A 19527-nucleotide genomic window follows, 5' to 3' on the forward strand; every position below is an offset into this window, starting at 1 on the left:
TAACGAAAATTTCTAATGAAATTTCATCAAGTAACTGTAAAGCTTTTAAAAAACAATGCACTCATCATATGGTTGTACAGTCATTCCAAAGAGATTCCAAACAGATGTTGTTTGGCATGTAAATAAAATACCCCCATCCCACCCACCCCATGACATGTACAAGAAAAATGCAACTCAAAACCAAGTGTGGGTGACTGAGTGAAACCTGACAGTGTATGCAGGTGTCCCCCACATACCTAACATTTCTGTCCTTCAAACGTGGAACAAAGGGTTTTCAATGGATAAGGAAGCCTTGAGGGTTTTTTAAGTTTATTTTTTAATGGATTTTGTAAGAGACTAGAGGGAATTTATCTTTATCTATGCACACATTAGTATTCTCAGAAAAGAGATCTGTGCCCTTATAGCAGCTCACAATTGATTTTCTTAGCTAGTTTACACTTTCTGCTATGAAAATAAGAAATGACATAAATGGGAGCTAATGGGTCTGTGGGCAGAATTTTGACATATTTTACATATATCTCAGTGGTCACATCACACCTCTCCTTTGTAGCCACATCCCAGAGGATACTAGATCAACTACTGAGGTACTTTTAAGAGTTTGAGTCTTAATTTGTTATTTTAGTTCTTATTTTTAAGAAAGGTTGAATCCCTGCTTTGGCCAGAATGACCATTACACTGAGGGTTTATTCATTATTCAGATTCATGGTGTGGGGTTTAGAGCGTTTTGTTTCTGAAGGCAAGTCTGTGCGTGTTGTGTCTCACTCTGTGCCAGTTCGACTGGCAACTGTCCGTCAGCTTGCTGCTCAAGTTGGTACCTCTGGTATAAAACACAATGATAATGTGATGAATCTGATAAGGAAGGACACATTTTTATCCCGGTTTGATTCCATACTCCTGGTATTCCTTAACTGTTAACAACACTCATACTCTGAGACCTGTTCTTTACTATGGCTTACTGCGGAACTGAAGGCACTGGAAATGAACATGTCACAAAGTTCTCTCTGCATCTCTGCTAAGTCCATGAGTTCAGGTGTCTGCAGGATGTACTTTAGTGGATTTTGAATCTAACGAGTGCGTCCAGAAATCCATTCTATGGCAAGTTGTTACTGTAGAGTTTAGTCAGTGGAAGTTGATCTTTAAGAAACGCACATCCCAAAGGAATTATCAGGAGGAGGAGAGTGTGTTGTATTTCATCTTCAGGGTCTAAGCATTTGTTTGGAATCCCAGCTGTTCTCTTTGATGGTGAGAGTGGAGACTGTAGTCAGTTATGTTGAGAGTCAGAGGCACTGGTGCAAGTCAACGGGAACTCCACAAATTAGGGGAGCCCTACTAACCTAAAATTGGTGTCACCAAGAGCATAAGCAGGGACCATAATGAGTATTTAATGTTTTCATACACCCCTAGAAACAGTCTTTGTTTATCAGGCAGCCTGCACTACTTAAATGGTTAACATCTTATTATTTGAACTAGCATCCAATTCCTTTCTTCATACTATGGACAGCTTACATGGATGTCAGATTACCTGTCACGTACTGTGACAAAATGAGTTACTGATACGTAAACAGTAAATTTGGATTAGCAGAAGCTCCACTGTTGGCAGGGTTAACATTGTTAGCCAAGTCCTTTTATGGAAATGAATCAAAAATTTATCACAAATAATTCTGGAAATTCAAGTGTGAGTAATGAAAATACTGCCAAGAAACCCAGAAATACCAAAGACACTGTTCTTCCATCAGATGAATATAGCAACTTCCTCTGTGTAAATTTTCTCCTTCTTTTTGATTGTTCTTGCTGAACAGACATAGATGAATGCTCAGATGGCTTCGTTCAGTGCGACAGTCGTGCTAACTGCATTAACCTGCCTGGTTGGTACCACTGCGAATGCCGAGACGGCTACCATGACAATGGGATGTTCTCACCAAGTGGAGAATCCTGTGAAGGTCAGTATCGAAAAAAGGTGGGGCAGTGTTGTGACTCGCATTACACTAATGTCTAGTATCTCTGACTGTACTGGTCAGGTATTGTTTTGGATGCTGTATCAATGGAAATTAAACCTTCATCCAAAGCAATCATAGTCTAAAGAAGCATCATAAATAAAAGGCAAAAGAAAATAAAGTATGAATATTCCTAACGTACAGGTGGAGCACTAGTGGCCATTCCTATGATTCGCTATAATAAAGTGTGAAGTCAGGAATGGTGCTTAAAACACAGTTTCTCTGGCCCTGCATCTGCTTCTATTCATGGTCCTTGCAGAAGTGATTTCCTGTGGGCTGATAGCATGCACTGTAATCTCTCACTCCATAGTAATCTGTTTATATGTCAGATGCTTTATGTGTAGAAATGGGCCTCAATCCAGACCTCAGTTCCATTTCTTATACATGGAAATAGTCTGTGATGAAAATATTTCCCATTGCAAAGAATGAACAGGCAGCCCTGACATCCTTACCCACACTTGGGTTAATATTGTGGTGCTCCTCCTGTGCATAGGAGAACTGCTTGTAGAAAGTTGCAATCTGAAGAACCTTACAAAACCTTACAAAATGGGAAGCTCAATGAACTGAGGTGCAGGGGACAAGAAAGTGATGGTGGGACAAGGAGATGCAAAGGTTTTTTTTGTTTATGAATGGTGTTAGAGAGAACAGCAGGTTAGTAAGAACACAGTTATTTTCAGATGCAGGTCTCTAGGTACAGAATGTTATTCAGCTCTTAAGATATTGCATGCTGCTGCTCTTAAATAAGAGAACAAACTAATCTGTTTTGCCATCGACTACTTAGGGCAAAATTAGGAGAAGGGAGAACCCTTCTGTCTCTGAGTGATGAAACATTCAGTGCTCACACAGTGTAAGCTTTCCTACCTTGCTGTGTAAACTCACATTGGTGGGCTGTATCGGTCTCAACGGGAAGCAATTGAACTAATTTCACTAAGGCAGACACACAGAGAGTTCTCCAGGAGCTAGATGACCTTTTCGGTAGCCCTATCATCAATACTTTATTTCAACACATTTTCACCACAGCTGAAAGCCTGTATGCCCAGGGGGAATAAGCGATTTGAGTCAGCCACTGCTTTCATAAGTCAAGCTTTCTTTGTCAAGAACTAACTAAATGTCAGTGTTAGCTGGCCAGGTGTTAGGACAAGAAGGTGTAAAGAAGAAGTTGTGATCTTTCTGATTATAATGTTGCCCTTCTGTCACTCGCGGTGCAGGTAACACTCTAGCTGGGCTAGAGTTTTATCTTCAATGTCAATAGAACATTTGTCTCATAGGTTGAAGACAGTGGTTTGGCATGTAACTATCTCAAGAGATATACGTGATGCAAAGTGACTCTGTTAAGATGTGTGCAAACAAGCAGTGATCAAACAGCAATTTCTAAGCAAATGAAAAGCTGAGGAAAAAGAAGTATGGGGATTGCTACATGTATGCAGAAGTGGCAATTATTAGAATGTTTTGACCTTTTCTACAAAGTGCCAGCAGCTCTTTATTAAACATACACAGAGGATAACAAGTAATTAGAATTAAATCACAGATGCCAGGAAACTATCTTCATTGCTGATAACCCTAGTCACTAACAGTGGAACACTTTCAGTTTGATTGATTGCAGCTCCAAATTTTGGAATTCGTAGCAACTTGAGATAGGAAGATTAGATATTCTGTTAGTCTTATTACATCACTTTTTATTGGATTGAAGCCTATGACATGGTATCTCAGACAGAAGATAAAACCTGAAAAAGGTATGAAGACACAGCCTAAAATCTATTGCAGTATGGAAAGTTCAACTTCCAGTAGCAGAGCACAGTAGTGCAAAAGCAATTAGTTTCTCTGCTGTCAGATCTTTCCACTGTGAGAGATTCCCCTACTGCGTTTAAAGACATAAGAAAATGGATTTCTTTTGTCACTTCTTCAGTATCCCCTAGTTAGAGGGGATTAGATTGAGCTGTTGGTGGATGGTCATTTAGACACTGTAATGGGGGAGCAGCTTCTAGGCTACACTAATCTCAGATTTCAAATCTCAGTTCTCCACTTCCCACCTGCAGCTGTATGAGCTTCTTGCTGCACCCAGGACCGGTGTCCTATGAAGCTTTCTGACTTGTGCAAGTGCAACAGCTTGGAGAACTGTGGAAGGAACAGTGCTGAATTACACTGAAGAGAGACAGGGCCTGCCTTGATTACTTTCTGGGGGAACAAAGAGTTTAAACCTCATGGGGATTAGGAAATGTTCTTCGAGGCGTTGTCCATTTTGCTTTCTAAGAAGACTACTTCGAAGTAGTCTTTATAAGGAGTGTACAATAGGCTTGCCTCTGGCTCATTTTTTCTAGACTTCAGTTGCTTTGAAGAAAGTTCCCTCCTTCAGTGGAGAAAGCCTTTGAAAACCAAGGAAGTGTGGGTTCAAATCTTTTCTTTATTGATTGTTCTATATAGTCTGCCTCAAATCTGGGTCTGTGTGCCCTGGATAGTACTACAGAAAGCATTTCTGTGATCAGTGTTAGTCAGAAACTTGTTTCCTTCAGAAAAGGCTTCAGTTTTAAAGATTCAGGTGGAAACACCTCTGTTAAGATCACAGAAGCATTTCCTTAAAAACCTTATTTTAAAGGAATACCAAAACTGCACTTACTCTTGTTGCAGGAAATAGTCCCATTAGGACATCGTACTAAAAGTTCCTAGCTAGACGTGGACTCCTTCGTAGCATTAGACTTTGTCAGTGCTTGGTAATGAAATAATAGTTGCTGAATTGCCTGTTTTACACATATATTGACCTTGGCTACTGCTGCTTCTTTGGCACGACTGAGAATATTGAGTATTTTGACTAATGTACTTGAATGCAGAAATTCATAATTCCATTTTATTGTACCTACAGGCAATGTAAGACCTAGAGGTTCCTTTGCTATTAGTTTTGCTTCACATTATACTCCTGGGTAGGTCTGTGGTCTCTATAACATTTACAGAGAGAAATGATGGGAAATGCAGCTGTAGGGCTTCAGCCTCTTAGCAGCACTCGCTGCTTTTCCCTTGGAAATAGAATTAAGTTATGCACCATCTTATTTCCAGAAAAGTGGTGAAAGATCATCCTCTTAGTCTTTGAGAACTGCATGGGTTTGGGAAGTCTTAAATTTTATATATATGTAAACATAGCATTCAACATGGTATATTACCTGGTACCTTCCTCTTTGCCCCCTTACAGCTTTTCTTTCTAGTTTCTTTACACAGTCTTACTGGTGCTCTGAAGGTTGTCTCAGATGTACCATTTCATAAAAGAGAGCTAGGCTAAGACAGTAGATGTTGCAGCCTAAAACTTCATTGCATTAAAAAACTGGAACCACCGAGAGCAAAATCCTAAAATAAGAATGTTTGGGCCCAGCTAATATTTGCAGTGCAGTTCTGTGTAAGATCCCGATTGCTTTGAATTTGTCCCCTGCAATGTCTAAAAGCTTCCAAAATCAGTCGAAGAGAGATGCTATATTGGTTTGTACCAGAATAGCGCAGGTTATGCCTCGTCAGCTGTTTGACATCTTGCATACTTCCGTGTCTGAAGAATAGCTCACCTAATTAATGCAGCCCCTTGGGTCTTGCCAAGAGTATCTGTCAGGTACCAGCTCTTGTCGATGCAGAATATGACATCAACATACCTTCACTCTCAGCAAGTGCCGCATTCTTTAAATAAGGTGCAAATGAAAGGATTGGAAAGCATCAATCCAGAATGCCCAATTCAAAAAGGATCTTTTTGGTTGCAAGGGTATATTTGTTTGTGTATGTTCTGAAATGTCTTGTTATATTCTTCTTCTGCTGTCCTGCTTGCAGAAGTAGCATCACTTCCTTCTCTGTGTGATAGAGCAATCTACCTGACAACACAGAGGGCTGGGGCTCTACTTGAACAATATTTCCTACAATCCAGGATAACAAGGGATGGAGGCATATTACAGGCCTCAGGATGCTCCCCAGCCTTAATGAATGAACATAAGTCCAGAATGATCATGTCCACATCCATGTCTCTGGATCTGGAAGGCAGAGGAATTGCTGACTGTCAGGGTGTCTAAATTTATCTCACAGTACATCCAGTATTTTAACTAATACATGAAATTTCTTGTAGTTGAAAAACCGCTGTCCTACACTTAGATCTTTCTACACTGCTGATCATGTTTAACAGAAGCTTTGTTACTGATAGCACTTAAGGAGACAGGAAATAAAGAATCACCACTCTTCAGCAGGAAATCTTACTAGCACTCACAAAGCTCCATCAAAATCCTTTTGCCTTTATTCATGATCACACATCAACAACTAAAAGCATAAAGTGACTTTTTTTCCATCCATCCCAAGCAGAGCTATAGGCATTAAGGCTTCATTGCTGAATTTGGGAATGCAACTTAAACATCACCTGACGGCAGATCTGGAGACACATCAGTGTTTAAATACTCTGGAGTGTGGGTTGAGTACAAAACTGGCAGAGTTTCTCATCTTTTGTGAAAGGGCTAATAAAACAGAAACTCAACTACTGCATGTTAGAAGACAGTAATTTGAACACATTTACTTTATCAGGAAACAACATTTCTGTGAAGCTGGTGTTGCCGGCATCTGAGGTCTCAGCTCTTCATCTTCCACATCTGCTAAGCACTCTGACAGCTGGCTTGTGTGAAGTCACGAATAAATTATTCACAATTCATTTTCTCTTTGAAGATAGATTACATCAGTCAATAGATTTACTTAGGACAGAGAAGAACAGAAACCAAACTTTCTGCTCAAAAGGGCTTGGGCTCCCTATTAAATGCACTCCTTCGTGTTTTGCCTTAAGCAAAAGGTATTCAGGTAGCCTCATGTTGTCACCTAGCTGAGCTAATGATACTCCTCAGAGCTAAAGTAACTGAGGAGCTCCAGTTGCTGCAGAGCAAAGGAAGTGTCCACCCTCCCAACCCATCTCTTCCAACAGTATATTTCTCGTTGATAGAGATGTTCATCTTTTCTTTACACAGATGACATTCTAACTGATACCAGAATGATGCTGTTAGTAAACCATGTCCAGGGGATACCTTTTATGGCTTTGTGTGAATGTCCTGCACATAAGTCTGGATAGCTCATCTAAGAAGGGAAAGTTGCAGATTTTCAGCAGCTATATCCAAATGCATCTCCCAGCCCTTTGTCACTACCTAGCAAGGTGTACACAGGTTATTTTCTAATTATGCCTTGTTCATGTTGCTTGTCAGTTTATTGCGAGTTTTCGCATCTGTCATTATCAATGCTGTATTTGTGGTTTTTGCCTAAAGTATTATTGAGCTATCATTATTTAGAGCTATCCACAGTAGCTCTAAGATCTTTTTCCAGAACAAATCTAAAAGACTGTTTTGATTTTTGAATGGGTATTGCCCCATACACCTTACAATTGAATCTCATCTGAGATATTATTGTTTATTCAGTCAATATAATGAAATACTTCTATATTTCACTGTCATTTTTTTTGGTTTTAGTACTTTCTTATCAACAGCCTTTTTAGTCTTGCTGTTGATCCATTCCTCCAGATGACTAAGTGTAGTGGGCAATACACATTCTGGCACAGATTACTGGGGAACTTCCCTGGGACAACTCTCCGTTGTGACAGCCTGAGCATTTATTTCTGCCTTTAATTACTTACTAGTTAACCCACTATTAGTCTGTGAGTCAACAACCTCTTTTATTCCATGGCACATAGTTCCTGTAAGAGTGTGTAGTATGCAAAGGAGCTCATGAAGTTTTCAAATAAAAATACTACATTATATGAAATGTATTCCCCTTTTAAAGTCTTTTTCATTGGTATAGTATATGTTTACTCTGACTCTCTAATGTAGTATCTTTAAATAATCTTCTTTCTATCTGCAAACATTTTATCCTTTTGTCTGGTAGGTTTAATTAATCTTTAAAACTTTATCATTTTAACATTATTCCCCCTTGGAAAATAAAAGCACTATCACAGAGATTTTTTGCAGCCTTTTAAATTCCTTTAAGGACATTGAACTTGTGTACATTGTGGTAACTGCTGGTCACCAATGCAGGCCAGTTGTTCAGCAGAGACATTTTGAATGAAAGCCTGCACACTGCTCAGGGCCAAATCAAATGGCGTTTTGTCCCTCTGGGATTCTTTGACTATCTGTTCCAAAAAACAGTCAGTAAATCTGTTAAATACAGCCTTGGGTCACAGCCTGGTGGGGCAAGTGAAATTCCCAATTTTATGGAGATTTCTGCCTTTGCAGTCTCTCAAATATTACATTATTATATTTAGTCATTCCAGGTACTGTCATCATTTTGTACGGCTTTAGTCCAGTGTTTTTCTTGTGTAGGCATGAAATTACTTGAGATACAATTAACTCCTAGCTTTCTGTAACATGTATTGCTGCTTGTTCATCCATGGTACTCCCTTGTCATTGCAACATTAAGTTGTACCCAGGGATGATAGTAAGAAAAGGAAAATCCTTAGAAGTGTGCCAGATCAAAGCTGCTGTAATTTTTAGTGTAGGTTAGATGAATAAGAACTGGTCCTCAATTTTGAACAAGATAGCTAGTTACATTTTGTTTCTGTTTTTTTCTGAGGCAAACCTCCAAGTCTTTTGAGACTTAATGTTCTAATGTCATAACATTCAAGCTGCTTGGTTCCTAAGCAGTGTGTTATAAATAGCCTGAAGTGAATTATTTGTTGTTTGTTTTGTTTTGTTTTGTTTTTTTAAAAAACAATATGAGAGTGATAATAACATGTCTTTGTGGCTCGATATACTGGAAATATGCAACCATCCTCCCCTCTCCCTTTTTCAGACACAAAAGGTGGAGGGGCCAGTGTACCCTGTCCATATGGTTACGGAAACTGGAGCCGGTTAAGGCTGTAAACAAAATGTCAGTAACATAATCCACCATCCATTATAAAACCAAAGTAAAAAAGCTGAACAAAATCTTGCTTGGTATGGATGGTTACTGTGTGGATTCTGCGCAGATAATGCCTGAAGTTTGATGTGGATGAATAATGCAGATGAGAATTTCATGCACGAAAAGTTTGTTGTTTCTCTCCCTGTATTATAAAAACACTGCAGTTTCTGATTAGGTTAGAATCAAAACCTTAATAGCTCCTGCTTTCATCAGGGATATTTAAATTGCCCTATCCAGAATATTTATTTTCATGAATCAAACAACTGAAAAAACCAAGGTTGGGATTTTTGATAAGTGCTCAATGTTGGATAAACTCGGCTCAATACCAGAGTCAATGATGAAACCTCAATTATTTTCAGTAACAGTGCATTAACTGTTACCATGTTGAAAAACAAGTCCCGGAAGCCTTTTCCCCATGGGAAAATTGTGAAATACACTTGCACATAAGTGCCAAATGCAGACTTAGTGTTTAGAGAGTCACCATTTGTTGTTTAAAGGAAATTGTTCTTATTTAAATGACAACTGAACTTTATCCAAGTGTCTCATTAAATATGGCTGCTTTCAGTTAAGTGGCCAGGTTTCTGGGAAGGACACTAGCTACGTGAAAGCTTTGTACAGAAGAGTATTTTAAAGCAATGAACACACATGTTGGAAAGTAATTTATTAAAATTTACTTAAATGATAAAGAGAATCCTGCGGTTAATCATTATATTTAAATAGGATTTGTGTTTGTTCTTGTTATTGCATAGCTTAAAACCAGTTAGACTCAGTATGTGGAGATCTTAAATTGCCAGATTGTATTACTTTCAATATGGATTTAAGAGAAAACAGAGGGAGGAGAGAGCACCTCTTCCTTCCCTCTGCTCTGCCCAGACTAGCATTGCTGAAAGCATTCCTGTTAGGTACTTGTCGAAAAACTTTCCAGGCTGGAGACTGCACAGCCTCCACAGGGCTGTCCGTTCTGCAAATTCTGTATCCTTACTGTTCGGCTGGGTCTCCCCATCCGATGTGCCTGTGGCATTTCAGCTGCTCAGGGACGTGCAAACAGCCTCACTGAATTAGGTTCACGATCTCAGTTATCTTCTGCCCTATTGCAACAGTGGCCGACTCCAGATGCTTCAGAAGATGGCGAGGTAGAAGATGTGGAGATCTGAGATGATTTGCCTGTTCAGGATTATCTGATATGTAAATAAGAAGGGCACCGTAGACGCTAATGCATGAAATGTAATCTCTCTTCCAAAATCTGGCAGCATTGCAAATTGATTTTGAGCAGCCTGATCTAGTGGAAGACGTCCCTGCCCGTGGAAGGGGGGTTGAAACTGTATGATCTTCAAGGTCGCTTCCAACCCAAAGCGTTCTATAATTCTATGAATATTCTTGCTAGTTTTATACACTTTTGGCTATGCTATTTTTTTCCCCTCTTACCACTCTGTGGCATTGAGAGTCATGGTTTGTTTATGCATTATATGAAAAATTACTTCCTTCGATCAGACTTAAATTTCTTGTCTTTCAGTTTCATTCACTGTCCCTTGTCTTGTGTGTTAGGCAACATGGAGAACAAAAGCTCTCAACACATCTTCTCCAGAGTATTCATTATTTTTTTGGTTATAGCCCTACTTGCTGATGTTCTTTTAGAGGGGAACAATCCATTTCTTTTCAGTTCTTCTCAAATGGCATTTTCCTCATCCTTCCCATGAGCCCTAGTAATTTTGCAATACTTTTTTGAAATGGTGCCACTGTTACCACACACAGCATTTGAAGGAAACCCACAATGCTGTTTATTTATACAATGGAATTCTAATAATTTCCCTGCTGTTTTTCATCCCAATTCATATTCATGTTGGCAACTTGTTTACTTTTTTTTTGACTGCAGCCACACTTGGAATTAAAATGATAATTGAGTTATTTTGCTTTAAACTGCATCTGCTTGAGGTGAACTGGAGGTTTCGTTTCCATTATTGAACCCAAAGCTGAGTGTTTTATTAAGTTTTTATGCTGATAGTGAAAGATACATGCATGACCATGTTGCTTGTTTTGTCTTGTACTGCTCTGTTGGACAGTTAAGTATCACAACACTACTTTTTAATGAACTCTAATTAAGAGCTTGGGCCAGACTGTTGTGGAATTGTATTTAGAACTGAACTCAATGTATCGGTATTTACAATTGCCATAGATCTAGTCTTTACTCTTCTAGTGTTTTCCATGTTTTATCGCACATAGCTGTTTACTTCATGCCCTTTCAAAGTTTTTTTCCTAGAGTAGTTTTCTCCATATGGACAGCTGAAAAAGCTAAATAAAGACTATTCAAGTAGAAAGCAGTGTGTGTGCTGCTGGTTTGCCCTTGCAAAATAATTTTGTGTACCTTGATGAAGTAGGCCTTTAAAGGTACTCTTGAATTCTTTGATGTAAGATTGTTTTGAAGTCATTTACCTTTATTCACTGGAGACATTAATTTTTTTCTTTATTTTCTATGCTAGACACAAAGGCTATAGATGTCACTGCAACTTGAGTAATTAAAATATTCTAGCTTCCACACCCTAATAAGTGATGCAATTTAAAGCATGGTGTGCTCGCTTAGATGAGCTTACAGGTCAGATGTCACCTTTCACATTAACTTTTCAGCAAGTGAACTCAAATGTGCCAGACAGAGCCAACAAAAGGTTTTGAAAACAAGATTCTGCAGCTTTTCTTGTTTAACTGCACATCTCATGAACAGTTACCACAAAATAATCTCTGTAGGGAGCTCCGAATTACTTTTGTTCTTATGTTTCCTGTGACTTCGTCATTCTAACTGCCTTACTCAATAGCATTCATTTAGAAAGATGTATAGGAAAATTCAAAATACCATGTTTTAAAAGTTGATGTGACTTGAGAAATATTTTTTGTGAACTTGTAAGTTATTTCTTCACTGTCCTGGTGAAGTGCAAATTAATTTTCAGCTGAAGGCTTTAATGGCCAAGAATCATTTATATTGACTGCCGCAAGAAGATTTTTGTTAATTGAATGTGGTCTAAGAGCATTACATGGCATGTATTTACAGACATTGATGAATGTGGAACTGGAAGGCATAGCTGTGCCAATGACACTGTTTGCTTTAACTTGGATGGTGGGTACGACTGTCGATGTCCCCATGGCAAGAACTGCACAGGAGACTGTATCCATGAAGACAAAATCAAGCACAATGGTCAGATTTGGGTGCTGGAAAATGACAGATGCTCTGTCTGCTCGTGCCAGGTCAGTAGAAACAGAACTAGCTGCTTCTGCAAGGTGGGGAAAGGGAAGAGTGCCATGATTCCACTGAAATTCCTGTTTTAGCTGCCTTCTAAGTTGTGCATGTGGTTCTACAAAAAAATGGAGCTATATATTACATACAGTTTTGGGGACAGCTTCTCTCTCCCATCTGCACAAGCGGAACCTCCCTGGGAAGTTTATTATATGATACCGGGAGAAGGACGACAGTACTGTGTTCTTAGCAGAGATGCCACCTGTGTTTTCTGGGTGGGAGTAACAGCATTTTCATGTGAAGAAACTGTCTGTCTAGACACATATGGGCGTTAGTGACTGACGCTGGTATCTCCAGCAGATGGCTATAAATAGAAGTAGGTTCTGTATCTGCAGAGTAATTCAGCTTACCTTTCTCAAATGTTAGCTGTGGGAACCTTGATCCCAAGCTAAATGCTGATGGAGAATGAAGGTCCAATACACTGCTGACAAAGTCCTGAGCATTTCAGCAGCTCAGGTTTCATGGACATGAATTTAATTTCAGACTACCTATCATCTTCCATATGTGAATAATTACAGAAGAGAGGGACTGGTCTGGAAGTTTAAAGCAAGACTTGACTAGCATCCATATGAGAATGACATAAACTGAGTGCAATCCATTAAAATTTGACCCTTGAGAAAGACACCCTTGGGTTTCACCAACTTAGGTGAGAGCTGTCTGAAGGTTGGCTGTGTGAAGGATGCATGTAAGACAACAGGGGAACTTTTTGGTAGTCACTGAGTGTGTATTGTGGTTTCTGCCCTGTTTGAATGGTATTTTGACCAAGATACCGTATAGTGGAAAAACTCGTGAGCTGCTAGTGGCTTAGAATCATGCCAAGAAATCAAATCTTGGTACAAGTATTGCTGGAGTTGGTCACGTTTCTGCCATCGCTCTATGACTGTCTTCCAACAACAGAGTGGATATGTAATGTGCCGGCGAATGGTCTGTGACTGTGAAAATCCCACCGTTGACCTATTTTGCTGTCCTGAATGTGACCCGAGGCTCAGCAGTCAATGTTTACACCAGAGCGGGGAGCTTTCCTACAACAGCGGTGACTCCTGGATACAGAACTGTCAGCAGTGTCGCTGTTTGGTAAGGCTTCTGATTGAAGCAGCAGAGACAGGAGGGAAAAAGGATATGAGATATTCTGATCTATGAATACTGAATTTTCATGCACTGGCATCCATTTAATTTCCTCTGGAGTATGTGTATAATCAAAATCTGGTTTTCATGGATATTTGTCACTATTGTCAAGCTCCAGTCAAAAATGCGTTTTGATACAATAGACATAATAGAGATTATTTAATCATGGAGATTGTTTTAGCAAAGAGTGGAGGACATTTGGATGTGGCACCTACACAGCAGCACTTATGTGCTCACTCATTCAAAGACCAATGAAGCTGTATAAGGAAACTCTAAATATGTATTTATTATCACGGTTGATAATTTCAAAGATGCCAGTAGACTAAAATTTGTTTATTCATTCAGACATTCTGAGTAACAGAAAAAATACATGACTTGATACATTTTTCAAAATAGTGAAATGAGGTTTGAAAAATAAAATCTGTTAAACCTTGTGATCTTTTTCCTGTTTCAGAATCTGAGAAAAAACTATTCTGCGTAATGCCACTCAGGAAGTTTCCATGACAGAAAAAATCCCAAGATAAAAAACCCTAGCTTTTATCACAGGTTATTTCCAAATGTGAAGCCTAGTCCATCTAGCAGCTTTCCTTTGTCAGAGTATCACGATTAACAACCAGAAACCAATTTCTGTAGACACTGTGCTTTCAGTGTTACCACTGCTAAAATCCAGTGAAATAGATTCCCAGGTGCTTCATTAAACAGAACAAAACAAAACAGAACAACCTATAGTTTGGGATCTCAATAGAGGTCTCTTTTTTCAAGATGCTACTTCTGTAACTGAAGCATGCTTTTTTTCAGTTGTGAGGGATTTTTTGGGGTGACAACGTATTGTCTACTCCTTGTACTGTCCATCACTATGAAAAATGACTTGAAATATCAAGATCAGTGACTGGTTTTAAGATTGCTTTCGTTCTTACCATCATGTGATTCAAAAAGTCAAAAATTGACCCAGATGAGAAGTTTGTAAATGAATAACTTCACAATACTTTCTGCAACAAGAGGCATGAATTTTCAGCTATGGCAAATCCCTGGGAATTTTTTTCAGCTTTTGCTCTGAAGATACTGAACTCATTAATTCTCAAAGCCTTAGATACAGTTTTTGTGAATAAACTTCTTTCTAAGGCCAAATGCTATTCTCTTTGCTCCCCTTAAATGCACACTACGCAATCTCTGCTAAAATGAGCTGAAGAATTTAGAGGTCAGAGATGGACCTGCTCCAAAAGAAACAGGCATTAATGACTGATGTGAAGTCTTTTCTTCGACTGATAGATCTAAAACTTTGGCCCTTGTCCAGAGTTGAAGGGAAGCCGGCCCCAGCTTCTATAACTGACATAAATAATTAGCCATCTTTAGGTTTGTGTACAGGCATACAGTAACTTTCCCTAAGAATACTCAGGCCAAACACAAGTGTCTCTTTTGACCTTTTCGTACCCAGACTGTACTGAACCCCTCATGCAGAAATTCTTATGAAGTCTGGAAGTTCAGGTATTCTGATCGTAACACCCTAAATAGATGGTAAGCAGGTGGAGGTCGTCCCACTGACAATGTGCTGGTGTCCCCTGCTGCACAGGGCTGTTGGTAGCTTGACATCCTTAGTCCAACCAATACATTTGTAACCGTGACAAAGATAAACCCTGGCCCCTCCAGAGCTGAATTCTGAGGCTTTCTGTGGCAAACCAACAGTCTGAATAGAAGTAAGAACTAGGTGAAAGTGGAGATTTGGAAGCACCTTTGTGGTACAGCCTTGTTATGGCTTCTGTCACTTACAGAAGTAGGACTTCACAAGGACATGTCCATATTCTGTATTGCATGACGTTTATGGAGAATTTTCAGCTGCAGCTTGATGCAGAGTGTGTTGAAATCAGTGAAATCTAATACACTTCCTGAATAGCATGCAGAAAAAAGCACCCAACTTACTGTGTCTCCCACAGGCAGTGAATATCAGTGTTCTCTGCGCTGGCTTCTGAATGGGACCAGATGGATAAAACTAGCCAGCTAAGAAACATACTGCTGAGTCAGAGGAATGGATAATAAAAGAAAATAAGAGCTAATAATCTTCTCTTGTTCCCATCATATTTGCAAACAGCAAGGCGAAGTTGACTGCTGGCCCTTGCCATGCCCGGAGGTGGATTGTGAATTCAGCGTCCTCCCCGAGAATGAGTGCTGCCCACGCTGTGTCACTGACCCCTGCCAAGCAGACACCATTCGCAATGACATCACTAAAACCTGTCTGGATGAAACCAATGTCATTCGCTTCACTGGATCTTCTTGGATTAAGCACGGCACAGAGTGCACCCTCTGCCAGTGCAAGGTAAAGAGCATAAAAATTAAACTGAGATGCTTCTTTCCCAGCTGGTTCTGTGGCATATAAATATTAATGCACTGAGTCCGGTCAGTGGATAGTTGGTGTCTACCCTTGTTGTTAAGCAGCAGAGATAACAGTAAAAGTATTCAGCTTAGTTGACTTGACTCTTGCATGTGCTAGTACGACGGTTTAATGAGCTAGCAGATCAGAAGCAGGACAACAGCCCATGCTGCAGTGTGCTGTGGACACAGTAGTGGGCTTCGCTTTTCCACCAGGATAGCTCGGTTCAAGTTTGATAAGTTCTTGCTCTATAGCTCCATGCTATCTTGGAAACATAAGCAGTAATGAACAGGTATGTAAGATGACTTCGCACAAGAAATTTGTTCTGTGTAATGCTATAGTGTTATCAGAACTGACTGAATTGCTTTTTGAGACTAATAATTGTTTTGAGAATTAAAGGACTAATTACATGGTTACATAGATTTCTTGCTTTAAAATGAACAGCAGAATCAACATAATGTTTAGAACGTGATAGTATTCGTAGTCAAAGGAAATAGTTGTCTGAGGAGAAAAATTAATGGCTGTGGGCTTATGTGAATTCTGGCATCTCGTTTTAAAGATGCAAAAGAAAAAGAGGTTAAAATAAGTTTTTTCATTGAAAATAAGCCTGTATGGTGAATTGCATTTTCCATCATCCATTACTGAAGAATGACAAGGAGTGTTTCTGCGGTAGCCAAGGAGAAAGAGAAAGCAGGATTCATCCAGAGATCTTTAATTATTACTGAGATTCACAGTTTGTTTTGATCTTTATACTATGTCTTCCCCAAGGAAGATACTTCCCAAACTCTAGTACATGGTACAATTAACTACTTTGAAAGGGTGCTTATAAAAAATAATCTAACATCAACACCTCCTTCTGGGAGAGATGGGGAGTAACAGCTCATGTAGCAGAAGCTGTCAGGCACCACCCTCTTCCTCCACTTTGCCTGATGCAATACTGTGTGCAACAGCAGTTGCTGCTGTCAAAGCATAGTCCTTTTACGAGGGATGTGGCATGTGCCAAGTAAGCGTAGGCATTTGTCTTGATGTCAGAACGGGTTGGTGGTTAAAGGGAAATGACGCGACCTGACAGAGTGGCCAATGGTTAGAAAGCCAGCTGCTGCCCTAAAGGGTGTTGAAACAGGCTTGCGTGCAGAAACCTGTAATTTTGGGGTCTGTAGCTGGTGGCATACACCAATTCCAATACTAGAAGTTATTTTTTGCTTGGGCAAGTTGCTGAGTTTTATGTGCCTCCGTTTACCCATCTGTAAAACAAATAGCTATGTGTGGTTCTTCTCTAAAGCACTTTTGGGATTCAGTGGTGGGCAATGCATTGTGATTGTTGTACTGCTAATCAATGGCAATGCAGAAGCCATGTATCAGTTCTGCTGATGGCCACCTGTCTGCTGCTCCCATCTGCCCTTTCCTTTTAAGCAAACACTGAACCTTAAGTGTTGACTAATTTGTATTCAGTGTAAACACATACATAGCCTAATAAAATCCATTGCTGCATTGTGAACATGTGTAAGATTAAAACAGATGCTCTGCCAATCCCCATAGATTTAATATGGCTCAGGTATGAATCTGCATAACAGTGAAGATGTACCACTTTGTCCCTCAGAAAGCCAAGTCTTACTCAATTCTCTTTACAGAGCACTTTTGTTTTTGAAATGCACTATCTGCTTACATTGGCAGCATTTTAATATTGTAGCTGTGCGTGCAAGCAGCCTGCTCCCTCCAGATCAGCTTAATGCTGTGCCCAATTTGTATAGTTCTCCATCTCATTTGTCTTGTGTCACTCCACTCTTTCCTTGCAGAGCATCACGTGGAAGGTCAAAGCTCCAGTCTAAGCCTCTCTAAGCAAGCTGTAGCAAAATAGGTTTACGTAAATCCTTTAAGAATTCAGAAACCTGGGCATCAGCTAAAGCTGACTTAGCCACAAAACCATTTCAAATCACAAGTAAAGAAGGTGGGCAATAGGATTGTCTAACCTCCTGTAACAGAAGGAGTGAAAGAAAATGTTTAAATTACTGAGACCATGGTCTTTAATCAGTCCTGGCAGTTTAGTTAACTGAACATACTTGCAGTAATTTATAAAATAATACACACTTTTTATTTTCACTGTAAGAATCAGGCTTAAGAAAAGAAGTAGTAGAAATGCAGAAGACAATTTGTCTAGTACTTTAATGATGTACATAGGCAATTAGTTCCCTTAATTGCTGATAGTCTCAGAAGAATGTCTGGACTATCAGGAAAAACTTTATGGATTAAAGTTTGCTGGTGTTACAGCTAGAATGTATTAACTTGGAGCACTGAGGGCTAAATAAAACCCAGAGTCCCTTCTGCCTGATCTAAATAAAACCCCCAGCGCCTTGTCTTGTTCAACAGCTTTGTGTACTTGAGCAGATGCCTGATACCTTCTGTTGGGTGCATTTCTTCCACTGATCCCAGCTTGTTTCAGCTTGACTGTTGTAGCCCTGCGATACAGGCCACAGCAAACCAAGCAATTAGAGGAATCATAATAGTCCATTCCCTCGGGCAAGGGAAGGACATGACGACAATGTCATGAATCCGATCAAAACCTGTCGACGTCTTGTATCCTGCAAATCTGTATGTTCAAATCTCATGGGCATTTGCAAATGGCTGAGCTTGTTAAACTGATTTAATCTGTACAAAATGCTAATTGTTTCAATTCTTCTTTCTGTTTTTGTTTCCTATAGAATGGCCACGTCTGTTGCTCAGTGGACCCACAGTGCCTTCAGGAACTGTGACACCAACAACCATCTCTCACAAGCAGTTTCTAGTTAAAGAATTTTCCTCCATGAAAAAAGACCTTTAGACCAAAAATTATACAAAATTAAAACTAAAATTAGATTGATTTTGTCAGTCTAAAGTGCAGATAGGTGATGAACTCAGTTACCTGAATGAGAGTAAGATTTATGGGACTCAAGACAAGCTCAGATGTGTAAACCTTTGTATGAGGTTAGGCCCAAATCTTCTGGCTATTTGTCTGTCTGACAGCATTATGCAGAATATTTAGGTTAGTGTAAAGTGACACATTGTAATGCTGTACATAACGATGTCAAGATCCAAAATCAACTAGGGGCTCTTAAAGGGTCTTCTGGAGCTTTGAGAGCCCAACACTTGACCAGATGCAGAGATTTTTACCTAATCATATTTGAATCTGCACAGATGTGTTTGATTGCTCACTGCAGAATTTAGCAGATGTTTGATTAAAAGGATGAAGCCTTCAGGAATAAAGAATCTAGCAGCTAAGATGTGATATGTACAGTATGTGCGCTGCAAAAAAAAAAGAAGTTACTGAAAAAACAAAAAAAGAAACAAAAAGCAAAAAAGAAAAACAGTGATACACAGGCATGGCTTCTTAATGTTTTCTGATGGGAAAAGTCATCAATATTTCCTTGTTTTACTGCACTTACTATTATTTCTTGATTGAATTCGTTCAGTATAAGCTCGTTATTGTGCAAATTTAAATAAATATTTCTCTTACCTTAAGTTTCTGTTTGTGCTGTCTTTTCTTTTCAGGGGTGTCATTTCCATGCGTGTTGTTACTGTTCCTTCTTTGGCAGCATGCATAGACAGCTGGGCCATACAGGTGGAGCGACGCTGGTCTAGCTACCCTAAATATGGGACCTTCTTCACAGCACAGTTTATCATGTCTTATCATTGTTATTCTCCTCGGTATACATAAATAACTTCATGTATCTGAGTCATTACAGTGGGCTGAACAGAAAATTCATGTGCCTAAAGATCAGACCCTACATGCCGGTGGGATGCTGTCACCCACGGTGTGTACAGACCATTTGTGTATGACTTGCATCTGTTCAGATTTGCAGGGGATCTTCTCCACATTCCTCCTCTCTCCAGCCGCCCCGAGTTGG

The 19527-nt window shown here is 39.6% G+C and overlaps 1 protein-coding gene across 3 annotated transcripts in view; it reads left to right on the forward strand.

Moving 5' to 3' along the window:
* The window catches only part of NELL2 (neural EGFL like 2), a 155021-nt gene extending 136048 nt beyond the window's left edge, over positions 1-18973 (forward strand). For all 3 annotated transcript variants that reach the window (XM_075428504.1, XM_075428506.1, XM_075428505.1), the window contains 5 exons: positions 1800-1940; positions 11914-12107; positions 13054-13230; positions 15368-15592; positions 18346-18973. In XM_075428504.1, coding sequence (XP_075284619.1) covers positions 1800-1940; positions 11914-12107; positions 13054-13230; positions 15368-15592; positions 18346-18396 — 788 coding nt within the window. In that variant the 3' untranslated portion in view covers positions 18397-18973. The remainder of the gene's footprint in view (positions 1-1799; positions 1941-11913; positions 12108-13053; positions 13231-15367; positions 15593-18345) is intronic.
* Positions 18974-19527: the final 554 nt, after the last annotated feature.

The sequence above is a fragment of the Opisthocomus hoazin genome, chromosome 8, assembly GCF_030867145.1.
Source record: "Opisthocomus hoazin isolate bOpiHoa1 chromosome 8, bOpiHoa1.hap1, whole genome shotgun sequence".
In the NCBI taxonomy this organism is placed as follows: Eukaryota; Metazoa; Chordata; class Aves; order Opisthocomiformes; family Opisthocomidae; genus Opisthocomus; species Opisthocomus hoazin.